This window comes from Rhagoletis zephyria, unplaced genomic scaffold (assembly GCF_001687245.7).
Source record: "Rhagoletis zephyria isolate East Lansing unplaced genomic scaffold, Rhagoletis_zephyria_1.1 Rzeph_scaffold_00916, whole genome shotgun sequence".
Lineage (NCBI taxonomy): Eukaryota > Metazoa > Arthropoda > Insecta > Diptera > Tephritidae > Rhagoletis > Rhagoletis zephyria.
In genome coordinates, this window is record NW_016158000.1 from 141,608 (window position 1) to 155,216 (window position 13,609).

Consider the following 13,609-nt stretch of genomic DNA (forward strand, 5'->3'; position numbering starts at 1 on the left):
ATTGCACTGAATTTTTTAAATAATTTTTTGTCAGAACAGTAACTATCATCACGGTGCACTTGGCCCTATGTAAGCGTTTAGCAAGAATAATTTATTCTCTATAATATAACTATAATATTACTTACCGCAATTGTCGTCTAGAAAATAACAAAGCAAATATCCAGAATTTCATTTGTGAATGTCCAGGCCTTATCTACATTGGTAAAAAAAGTATTAGGAAGACTCTTATGTAGACACGACTCAAATGTGTTATAAGATACAGACCCATAAATTTCTTTCTGGTCTAAAATAAATTTTTCTAAATATTTTTGAATGCACCTCTATATGCTAAATTTTTATTTATCTATACCCACAATTTTTACTATATTTATCTATACCCACAAATTTTACTATAAGAAATTCCTAAGAAACTTTATACCCTTCACCTTAATAAGATATGTATGTATGTACCTATATATATAAAAAAGTACATTTCAGTTTAAAAAACCACCAATAATTCCTTATCAAACTAGTTCTCAAGTTAATATACCAAATTGCCTACGTATAATCGGTACATATTCATCCCAACGTGCTTGAAATATATTCCCTGCCACCAATTCCATGTTATATTTCTTAGCAAGATTCGCCGAAGAGAATTTCTCGTGGCCAGTTATGTTGGTGTTGGTGATTACAGGTTCATCGAATTCCAGCTTCCCGGGTTGTTTATAGACTAAGAAAACATCTCGCACTAATCCACTTGACTTGGCAGTGAGGGGTCCAACATAGGGATCCAGTATGTCACCCTTGGCAACATCTGTGCCCGGTATGTTCACCACCAACCAATGAAGCCATTCACGTAGTGCAGGATTCTCACGACTGGGGTAGTCCAAAGTGCTCATTATAAGTGTGTAGTATGCATTTGGTTCAGCGGTCCAATCTACTTTTGGTTCATCTTTGGTTTGGGTGGGTGTAAATTCTCTGCCCCCGCCCACATCTAGACCATTTTCGTATGTAACCTAAAAACAAAAAAATGAAGTATTTATTTATTTTTTTTTTTAATACAAAACTGGTATATTTTCTTTTAGGAACTTCATGTATTTTACGTTAACGTTGGTTATTTTTCTTAAGGCACGTAAGAAGACATTTTGTCTATAAAACGATGTACATATACGTTCCATTATATGCTTCTGTTGGAAACAAGGGTACACATACTGGATGTCCTGAGAGCTGGTATAAGCACAAAACATTTGGGAAAAGATTTATTTAGTTACTTCAAGAACCACCGCATTCGGAGCTTATAGCTTTCGTAGTTCCGACTTTAAGTGTTGAAGTCTCTGGATGCTTGTGACAGCTCGTAACAACCGATTTCGTTTTTCCTTTGATATTGATAGGCTGTTCCTTTCTATGTGTTATTGTCAGTAAAACCCAAAAGTTCTGCTTCTGGCTGGAGAGGTATCTATGTATACTAAAAATTAAATATTGCGATATGGGTATCAAGCTAAAGAGATTTAAGAAGCCTTGCCGTCGAAACTGCTTTTTGGAGAGTTGCCATCTGTTTTAAACATTTAATTTACTTAAACATTACAATATGGGTATCAAAGTGAAGAAGTTTAAGGAAGTTTGCTGTTGAAAACATTTTCGTCGCGGGTTGCCACCTATTTGAAAAATTTCATTTACTTAAATCAATAAGATAAATTTTACAATATAGTTGTCAAACGTAAAGTATGTATTTGATAAATATTTGCTTTATAAATATTTTCAATAGAGCTGTCAGTTAGTCTTTTCGTCTGCAAATCTTCAGCGTCTTCTAAGCTGAGGTTAACAATGTGTAGACGGTAGGTTGTCTACAGCTGATTAGTATGGCACCAGTAGTACTGCATATAAATGCCATATTTACCTTGTCTTTGGCCTTCTTGGTATATTTAGCGTTAGCCTTTGCTAGGTAATCCCCATATACTGCCTATAAACGTATGCAATTTCGCCTTATTAAGGCTATTTTTTTAGTGGGTCAAAGGTACACCTTATTAAAAAATAAATCGAATTAAAACACTTGGTACTTCACGTATTAGATTTTCTTAGTAGAAATATAAATTGTAATCATTCTTGATTTTTTCGCTACACATACTTGCGATTAATACAACATTTAGTATTATATTTTGCTATACATATATACATACCTTTAGCAACTCCTTTGGTGACTCCTCAAATATATCCGGCACCACTTCCATATCCCGAAAAAGCTTATCGGCATCATTATCCTCAGCTTTTACACTAGCTATAACTAAGCAGAAAATTGCAATGCGCTGTAACTTGTGCCACATTTTCTACAAACGAAACACTGATCACAGATTTGCACATTGGCGGTGCGTTTTTATATATTTTTTCCAGAGCATTATTTGAACTATCGCGCCAATTTGTACAAAATCGCAAACCATTAACAAATAAAATGATTTACAATTTACAGATGATTTTGTCATTAGCTGCATGCAACTGGCTGTAAAGAGTTGAATAAATATAGTTTTTGCCTATTGTAAAAGCCATCAGAGCCATCGTGCAGGCAATACCGACTGTGATAATGTGTTAATTGGCAAAACCCTTTGCAGGTATAATTCGCAGTAATTGTCATATTTTTTTAATGTGAGTTAATCTACTCAATTGTACATTTTTATTAACAACTAGCTGTAGTTTTAGTTTCATATCAATGCTACAGCGTTTTATTTTATTTAAAGCACACGGAAAAAGTGGTTTCATATACGCAAATTTTGGAATTGTGGCAACTCTGATATAAAATGCTAGCAAAATAGTTACCTCGTTGTAATATTTCAACTAACTAAGTAGGTAATTAACTTAGTGAAATTTGACTTTGAGAAGAGTTAACAACCCTCTTGAAAAATATTTGGGAGAAACACTGTTTTAATTTCTTTCGTTTGACATCTGTATTGTAGTGTTGGAATTAACCTCACATTAAATTGGGTCAGAACTTTTAAACTGATGCCAACACTCGGCAAAAATATATGTACATAAGAAATAAAGCTTACTTTTAGAAATAAAACTTGCTTACAACTTGCAACTTATAAATTTCACTTGTTTATTAAATTAATTTTGTATTTCGAAACTGGTGGAAACCCTCGTAAAAGTATGTTCAAGAAACATACAGCTCTCTTAAAGTGCCCTCGTTTAATACCCATATTAAAATATTTTATTTAGTTTGTTAACTACACATATTGATTTTGAATTTCTAAAGGTGGCAACTCTATTCAAAAGTATTTTCGAAATTAAGCTTTCATGATACCAATGTTAAAATATTTCTTTCAACTTGCTAAATATTTTGAGTTTCAACTTTCAAACAGGGGGCAACCCTCTTCAAAAATTTTCGATAAATATGTTTAGAAATAAAGCTTACTTAATTATCTCTCGTTTGGCACCCATATTAAACTATTTAATACCACTTGTTAATTAAAATTCTTGTTCATTTATTAACAGGTGGCAACCCACGTTAAGAATATATTCAAACTACATATAGCTCCTTTATTTTCCTCACGTTTGAAGCTCGTATTAAACTATTTCATTTAGCTTGTTAATTATATTGATTACACATTTCTTAACAGGTGGCAACCCTCTTGGAAAATATTTCGAAATGAAGCTTTCGTAAACTTTAATCGTTTGACACCAATATCTAACCACTTCGTTTTCCCTGGTTCTTAAGTTGATTTTGAAATTGTAACCAGGTGGTAACGCTCGTTTAAAATATTTTAAAAATTTATAGAGTCTTTGTAAACTTCTCTCGTTTGATACTCGTGTTAATATATTTCATTTAACTTGTTAATTAAATTGATTTTAAATTTCTAAATGTGTGGCAACCTTACTAAGGAATATTTTCGAAAGATAGCTCTCAAGCAAAAACTTAATTTTGCATATTCGTTGAATTGATTTTAGCTTTGTTTAAATATGGCAACCCCATTCAAAAATATTTTCGAAATCAATCGTTTTCGAATCAACTGCCCACATTGTTGTTATACTTAATTTTACTTATTATTGAATAACTTTTAACTTTTGGAAAAGGCGGTCAATCAGGTTTTATTCCAGCTGTGCGCCAAATTTCTCCGAAACAAACTTTCACATTTGTAATTGGGCGTATTCTTGTTTTCGTACAAATCGAAATTTTGAAATATTCCTATCACTTCCTATACAAAAATTACAAATTTTCGAGTCGTACGAAAACCAAAATACGTCTCAATATTACTTATGGTAGTTGCACCAATAAATTTTAAGTTTTAACGGTCTTCTGAAAAATAAGTACGTTTTAAAATTGCTATTTAAACGACGGGAAAATTTTAAATTCTACTTGAGAAAACAGCCCTAAGTAGGATAACTTTCAATATGTTTACTGGAATGCATAATTTTTTCTTTATTCACCTTGCTACTCGATACACTCCCTCAAATTTTTCTTTCTTACATTGCTATAACAAACAGAATCATTTTTTTATCCAATGTTCGTCACCTCCTTATTTCCGCACCTGCACATCTTCTTTTTACCGTAATTTGTTACGCCCAGAAAAAAAAACATTGCCAAATTTGTTGTACCTTACTTCTAGTGAAGGCGTTTTATATCTCATTATCGCTTCAACTTACAGATTTATTTTGCTTTCAGTCTGGCATATATCCATTTATTGTTTTTTTTTGTTTTTGTTTTTTGTCAATACGTATAGAAATCTGCTAAATACACTTACAATTAAATTCTTGTTAAAAATCTACAAGTGTTTTTTTTATTGCCGCAGAGCACATTCCAAGAAATTGTAATCAGCAAAAACTGTATTGCATTTCCTCGATTTGTGTTATTAGTGTTCCTTTTGTCACCCTTGCGAACACAGCTGAGGAAAGAATTCATGTGAAAAAAAACACCATTAACAAAGTGCGTTATTGTAGGTGGGAAAGGAAATCATAGATAATACTACTTGTGCACATTAAATATTTGCTAATGTATCAGTTCGCTTCCGGTACGCATTTTTTACTTATTTGTGGAAAGAAGGTGACACTTATCGATTGAATTGATTACCTCTGCTACAAATGCTGCGTTTCTTGTTGTAATATGGTTGTGGCAATGTCAGTTGCCGTTTTTAGACAACTGAAAACTGAACATTGCCCCTTTTTTGAATGCAGCTAGAATTATTGGATATGTAGTTTGCAGGATCCACACTAGACTGGCTCAAAGAAATCGATTTTTTTTTGTGAAATCCCTTGTAAAATATGTATTTTTGGGATAAAGAAAATAATACATCTGTCAAAAGCGTAGGACTTAATTTTAAGATTTATGGGCCGCTCATGGCGAATTTCCATTTAAATAACACAGGTAATTTTAGCCTAAATAGAGAAAATTATGTCATTCTCCCAAATATGTAAATATTATGAAAATCATATTGACATGATGTCTTCCTATTGACGACATGTGTACGGCGATCATAGGGAACGAAGTCTGGACGTAGTGAGAACTTCACATTGGCGCATTACTTTCAATTTGCAAATAAGAAATCCCGAAGAAATTTTTACTTTATAACTAGTATTTAAGTTGACCGAGTGCGTCGGTTCCAGGGCCAGTCTTGGAGCCATCAATATACCAGAGGCAGCTGTTCTTCAATGGATCCCAATGGGGGCAAGGTTTTAAAGTAATGCGTTAAAACCTCAGTAAGTACAGGTCCAAACAGCTACGCGAAGTGCCTGCTTGTCTACACTGAGGGAAAAAAATATTAAAATCAAATAGAAACGTAATTGATCCTACTATAAACGTCAACGAAAGTACTGTATATTGGTAAAAATTCAATTCAATTACGCGCATATTAAAATGACCGCGTTCGTACTGAAAAAGCATCCGTGATGTGAATAATCAAGACAAAAACTAAAAAAAAAAAGTTTATTTGCATGTTGCCTGCAGTGGAATTCGAACCCGACCATCTCCGGATATCAACAACTTGTGGCAAGCATCTTAGCGCACTCAGCTACACCCAGGCATATAAATTTGCTTTCAAATATTGAATATCCATCAACACCACAGCACGCGATTTGTACGGATAAACATGTATGTACTATGTATTTATGTGTGTGTTGTCACCGCTCTCAGAGCGGCGCTCTTCATGCTTGGGGTGCGTATACGCTTATACGTATACACTTACATATCCATACTCAGATGTGAACAGTCAAATACGTGCGTAATAAATTTGGTATGAAAATATTATTTTTAAATACGAACATTTTTAAACGATAATCAAATATAAAGTATTAATTTTTACTATGCATTATTTCCCCCAGTGTACGGCCCCCCCCACTCTATAGTATTTACCGCGTTCAAAGTGTACCCACACAGTAATTATGATTCTCGAAGAGACCCAACTGTGTCCACAAGACGTTTTTGGTCCACAAAATGCAGTTAGAGATCATTTTCGTGCGACTTCACATCAACGGTATCATTGCCTTCAATTCTGCAATGGCCTGGTTTTTTAAATTTCTTACAAATTGTAAACTCTCAATAAAAGTTTGGAGTTTTTCGACTTTTTGCAGTTAAAGGGAAACTCCTAAGTGGAGAGATGTACACTTTTACTCCAGCTCCGACGAATTATTTACACTCCGAGGTTTTGATATTGCTGGGACCAGAAATTGAACCATGTACCTCCCGAGTAGCAGTAGGCACATCTAAGCGCTCGGCTACGGCAGCAAGAGCATTACGCAAATCCGAAAAAAAAAGATTTTTTTATGTTTTATTTTTGATCTAAAAGAACTTTGAGCAACATAATCCTTTTCACTGTATGAAAAATATGTAAACTAAAACCGGTTAATTTCAAATTGCAATTTTCCGAAAAACTCAAAAACTAAATATTGAAATATATGTAGTAATCAAACTAAAGAGGTTTGGTAAGGTCTACTGACGAAAATATTTTGGAGGAGCGTTTCCACCTCTTTGAAAAATTATGATTTTATTTAATTGATAAGATAAACTAGATACTGCAATATGAGTTTCAAATTAAAGAGGTTTAGGAAAGTCTACTGCCGAAATTATTTTTTAGAGTGGGTTGCCAACTATTTGAAAAATTTATATTAGGTGGATTATTGATAAGACAAGGTAAAGATTGAATTGTTATGGCTTTGGAGAAACTGCGCGATCTGTAAGATTATAAATTAAATTTCCAGGAGAAATTCGATACTTTACTTACTTTCAAAATACCTTCGAATATATCGAGCCCTAACCGCCAAAATAACGTAAGCGACACTTTTTTCAAAATTTTCCTTTTGATGCAGAAATATTCCTAGAGCATCTAGATGCATTTCTGCATCAAAAAGAAAATTTTGAAAAAAATGTCGCTTACGTTGTTTTGGCGGTTAGGGCTCGATATATACATATGTATGTATATTAACTAACATCCACATTTATAAAAAAAAAATTAAGAATGAATCATAGATTGAAAATCTCATTTCATATAGCTCCTTAAATCCTTTTTATTTTTTATGAATGGGGCCAAAATAGTTTTGTGAAAGAGTAACAACAAAAAGATACGACTATAAAAAATAACAGACTAACTCAACCTGAAATGGCAGAGAAACGGTGCGGGGTTAAGGTAGTAATTATGCCGAAATATGAAGACATATGTTAGTTCAAGTAGTCTAAGAAAAGTAAAGTCTAACAAATTAATTTCGGCTAACGCAATTAAGCGGAGAGTACTGTAGTCATGTTGAACGAAGGTTGGCCATCGAAGATCTACAGTTGAGCTATATTCCAAAAGCATTTAGTCCGAGAAAGTTTAGCTGGCATTACTTAAATACTGATCACTACTTGACATGCCTGCCAATGGCCTTTTCTTCTTTGAAGTGCAAAAGATGGCCAAGCTTGAGCTAAGTACATATTTGACTTCGAATAATAAGAGTAGTTTCAACAAACTAAAGAAAGGTGGAAACAGTGCAATAGATGGTTTGTAGTCCGAGAGCTATTTGCTGTTATTTATATCAGTGCAACCAAAAACTAAACTTATTTTTCCAAAAAAAAAAAAAAAATAAAGAAATCGACTTAAGTAGACCACGAGCCGAATATATTGAGTTGGTCCTCATACAAGGGGCGCTCCCACTGAACTTGCATTAATCACATCGAAACAGCAGCAGCTCAATTCTAATGGCACTTGATTTTCGGTTGTTGCAAGCCCAGAGAAATAAGTGTAGGCGTTGGATTGTTTTCGCGAATCCTAAATGCTAAATAGACTACTTGGAGATGCACAAGTTGAAGCTGAGCTTTTTGTTTTTTTTTTTGCTGCTTACTATACCTGACCTATACCTACCATGTAGCGGAACAGCGCGTACGCCAGCACTCAGAAACTCAGGCGACCATTGAACTAAGCTCTTACCACACACATGATATCTAGGTACATGTTCATGCATGCCACCGCTCCGCTTTCTTCATTCATATGAGTTGCATGCCACAAGTGCGCCAACCCTGCACTGAAAAATAAAAAAAAAGTAATGCAGCCACAAGGTAAGGTGGACCAAACCGACCGCCAGCAATATTGCACCAGCTGTACTAGGAAAATGGCTTGTCTTGCCATACGTTGGTACGAGAGCATCTTTAGTTGCAAGCCTGCATACTGCGGTGGGTGTCTATCGGCAGCTCAATCATAGGGTCACCTACGATGTAGCAACGGTGTGTGGCACCATCATCCGCTAATCCGGCAGCAGCCACATCACTATTAGACAGTCTCACTTAGTCTGACCGGTCTGCAGTTGTATATGTGCTACGTTGGCAGCATCGTCGTTGTTTTAGCGGAATTCGTAATTGCTCTGAAATTTCCATATGATAATATTTTGGTTGTATGCAACACATACATACATACATATACACACGTGCTTATGCTTTTCTAGCAGCTAACTATTATAGCTGTTGTTGTTTTTGTTGTAGCAAAACGTACTTCTGAGTTCCTGTGAATCGATATGCGATTTTGACACTAAACCATCGGCGTGCCCCAGCCACTTTGCTCCTGCTGCTGTTGCTGTTGCTGTTTTGCCACTGGTACTGCCTGTTTTGCATGCGTGGGTGGTCGTTATTTTCGCGTTTCGCGAAATCGCTCGCGCGCACACACACACTCACTCAAATGTATGCGCATATGTGCATATCATTTAACAAAATAATATCGGGATATTTGCCTAGTATATCAGCTAGTAGTCTTTGCGATATTGAAAGTATTTTTAGAGAAGTTTTGTTTCGATTTCGGTCGTTTATTTCCTTTATCCTGGCTGTGCCCACTTGACTTGCCCACATTTTACCTATTCGCTCGCTAACCCAGCGGTAAATTTAGGCTTGAAGTATGGCAATACAACCAGCTTGAATAGTAGTGTTCGTGCCCTACCAACTCATTTCGATTGACTTACGTTTTTATAAAAATAACTTAAAGATGTTGTGTTTGATGGCTGTGCCCATTCTTTTATAGCTGCATATTTTTTTATGCGAGTAAAGGTATTTAGGCCATTTAAAACTTTTAAACTATAAAATCTCGTCTGCACGCTAGGCATACGAAACATATCAATCCCTCTAAGTTCAGCTTAAAATGGTTCCAGAGATACGCCGCGGGAATATGTAAGCTTCTGGCAGGTGCCACGGCGGGTTCTCAATATTTCCTACTCAAATTCAGTAACCTGGCTTTGATAAAATACCACTTCTCAGTACTCTAGCTAAATGACCCCAGGTTTTGGATTATATGGCAGATACCCGCACCCATTTTCCATTAACTGAAATTTTGTCTGTCAGTACGGCACTGATAAAATAACCCTCCATATCAAATTTAAAATAGTTTCAGTGATTTTCCATGCTTCCTGAGATATTTATTATGAAAGTTTTAGTATGTGTGGGAAGTGGTATGCCTCCTTTTCTAACCACACACATTTTTTTCAGGAGCAATGGTTAAATTTTTTATACATAACTCCCCACAAAGTTGCCGAATTCTTCCACAAATAGTTCAAGGAATATGTTTTAAGAAAAAGTTAATTTGTACGGGAGAAATAACAGTGAAGGAAAAATTTCCGAAGCCAAATTTGCTTTAGTAAATATCAGGTTTCGATACGATTATTTGTTTTTTCGATACCTACGCATTACTCGGTTCAAGAGTGTTAATACCACAATTACTTGGTATCGAACAAAATCGAGTATTATGTACTTGTATTTACTCGTATCGTCTCATCTCTATGACCTCTTGTCCAATAGCTCTCATTTTTCTCCATGAGTATGGAATTGATTTCACATACATACAGATCTCCATACCAAGCTTGAGTACTCTACCCCAAATATTTGAATAGAAATGTTTCAGTTAATATGGCAGGTGCCATGCCCCTTTACCAAAAACGCCCATTTTTCTCCGAGAGTATGAATTTGATTTTACATACATATCTTCATGCCAAGTTCCAGTATTATCCCACTAGTACTTCCGAAGATATGAATGCATTATAAAAATTCCAATTTGTATGGGAGCGGTCACACCCTCTTGATCTAACGAAATTATTTTCTGTCTAAGACCATCCTTGCGAAATCCGTAGTAAGTGTGCCGAATTTGGTTCTGATCGGGAAAGCGATTAAGGAAGTAGTCTATTTTTCAATCAAGGTCATAAACCTTTCTATGTGTAAATTTCATTTTCAAACAGGTGGCAACCCTCATCAAAAATATTTTCGATATGCAAAACCATTCAGTCGTTTCCGCGTGATGCAGCCCAAATCATCCAAACACAAAAACATACAAACTTTCACATTTATAATATGTATTAGTAGGCTTAAAAAAACGAAAAAAAAAATTTTTAATATTTTGAAATTAAAAAAATAAATATAAAAAAATTGGCAACATTTTTTATACAATACCTCCAACTAATCTTCAAAAATCCTGACATTTTCAAAAAGGTGTTTTATGGAATAAATTTTGATCTCTGATTTTTTTTGCAAACTCTGAATGAAGTTATGTAAAATAAAATTATTTAAAACAATTTTTTTTAGATTATTAAAATTTACATTTAATTTACAGTTTGCAAAAAAACAAATTTTCACGCTTAAAAAACACACTTCTTGATAATTTCAGCATCTTTTAAGATTAGTTAGGTATTGGGGCGTATGAATAAAAACTAAGCAATTGTTTTTTTCTTAAAATTCCACACCCTTTACTTAAATGTTATTTTAATAAATCGAGTGAAAGGTCTGAAATTTTAGGAAAAACAATTACTTATTTTTATTCATACGAGCTCTTTATGCATAAAAAATACTGACTTAAAAATTTATAAATTTTTGCTTTTGCGATTTCTTAAACTTCAAAGCTTCCCAAATATCAGTTGTCTTTTCGACTGAAATGGTAAATTTGATTTATAATTTATTCGATATCTCGATCGAGAATTTAGTCCTTTTCTTACAGAAATGCACCGCAGAGCCATTTTTGTAACTATAATGGTTGTAGCTTTTATTTTCTTTTCTTTTGTGTAACGCCAAATATCACCTCTATAACGAGACCAGAGCCATTTTTGTACCTATACATAGTAGATTTTGAGATATTATCTAAAAAAAAAATTACCTCGATCTTACGCGCCATCGTGCAGGAAAAAGAAGAATAAAATTTAAGTAATATTAATTAGGTGGCTGTGATGAATATGTTGAATGGAACGGAAAATCTGGTGGAAACGGACCCCTTGTCACCCCGGTTGCAACGTCCCTGCTCTGTACAAAAGAGCGTTTCTCAAGAGTAGCTGGAGGCACTTCAAATAAAACAGAGCCAATTTTACAGTGTATTAGATCTGGGCTCAAGTGTAAAAAAACGTTTATAGAAAAACGTCAAATAGAAAACAGCTACTGTGCTTTCGCTGAATTTTTCGTTTTTTTTCTAAGTTTTTTTCTTCTCCATTATTGTTTGTGCTAACTATGTATTGTAGTTGAGCATCTTGCGCTTTCGCGGCTACGCTTCTCAATATTAACATTTCACTGATACTGTAGTTAGAGTAGTTGCTTGCGCTGCCGTTAGACCACTGTGGGTGTGGCTGCACACCACACACAGCACACAGGCAGGGCGCACTTGCTGCTCAGTCACTAGCCCGACGTGCTAGCTGGCTACCTTGCTACCACCAGCAGCTTGTTGCACGATGATCAATCTTTGTGCTGCAGTTTAATGCAAACTGATGTTATATGTTAAATGATGATTTTCCGTGAAAAGTTTTTGCTAACTTTTTTGTTTCGTCTTCGCGTTGTCCACCCGTCACAGCACACCGCTGCTTGGCGGTTTAGCAATATGACTGAAAATGTTGCACTTTTTGGTTTTGTTGTTGTGATTTTTTTTTAGCTATTGTTTGTTGTACTATTTACGTAGTATGTACTTGCAGCAGCCTTTGTTCCTTACGTGCTGCTTGGGTTTGCTCGCAAGGCACGTTCATACTGCTACTGGTATTGAATTTTGTGCTGCCCAGCATAGCACCCATAGCAAAAAAAAAAAAGGAACAGTCCAGCGCCTTCGTCTTGGCCTGCAGGCTGTATCGGAGATACAGCCGCTAAATTTAAACGTAGAATACGTGGTATGGTTAAGAGCATATCCAAGTAAAAAAACAAAAGCACACACTAAGCAAAAAATATCGATAACAAAAGCGATAATAATATCGGTAGCAAAATCGATAAAAACATCGATAAAGAAATCGATGAAAATATTGATATCAAAATCGAAAAAATATCGAAAGCAAAATCNGTGATATGCATAGCATCTTTTTACCAGTGGTAGGTTAGGTAATCCTGGCCGCCCTCATCGGTATAGGAAAAGGGCACACTTAGGCCTCCATGGTCCCGTTGTGATGCCATATTTGAGACTCCTAGCATCCTTCCTCCTACCTCAGAAATGGAACCAATTTGTAGCTCGGATGAAGCGAAAAAAATCGTAGATACTGGTCGATTCCAGCTGAGCCAGATACTCAAAAGAATAGCGGAGGAGCGAGCGTCCACGAGCCCCAGCCAAATCGGGACAGTGGCATAGGTAATGCCCCACGCTTTCGATTTCCTCCTCATCGCGGCAGCTATGACAGTAATCGTTTGGCTGCAAACCCATCCTGGCAGCGTGTGTTCCCATAAGGCAGTGTCCGGTGAGAATTCCAATATCATGGCGGATCATTGGTCGCTTCAAACTGAAGAGAGGGCTACAGTCCATGGCAATCTTTGATGTAGATTTATCACAATTAAGTGCTTTGATAGCTGCCTGACTATCAGAAAAGATAGTTACTGCACGTAGATTAATAGGAGAGTCGATCAGCCATCTAGCAGCTTCGTAGATTTCCATTAGTTCTGAGACTAAGAGGGAGTTCTTGCGAATATATCCCACTTCCTACCTTTAGATCGAACTTGGAGCCATCGGTGTAGATGGCTGTTGAATCACAGTTGGAAGTCAGGAATGAATCCTCCTCCCATTCACCCCTTGAGGGGATCCTCGTTTGGAAATGATAAAAAAAAGTGGTAACGGCAATGGTGATTGTAATGGTTAATGGTAATGGAAATGACAATGGTAATTGTAATGGTAATGGCATTGGAAATGATATATAATGATGATTGTAATGGTTTATGGTAATGATAAAGGTAATGGTAAAAGTAATGGTTATAATAATG

The 13,609-nt window shown here is 35.5% G+C and overlaps 1 protein-coding gene across 1 annotated transcript; it reads right to left on the bottom strand.

The window, feature by feature from the left end:
* Positions 1-316: 316 nt before the first annotated feature.
* On the bottom strand, positions 317-2,325 carry LOC108362052 (putative odorant-binding protein A5). Its single transcript, XM_017614883.1, has 2 exons — positions 2,157-2,325; positions 317-995 (listed from the first exon to the last, which is right to left on the bottom strand). Exons 1-2 carry the CDS (start codon positions 2,298-2,300, stop codon positions 516-518), a joined length of 624 nt encoding a protein of 207 aa, XP_017470372.1. The 5' UTR covers positions 2,301-2,325; the 3' UTR covers positions 317-515.
* Between the last annotated feature and the right edge of the window lie 11,284 nt (positions 2,326-13,609).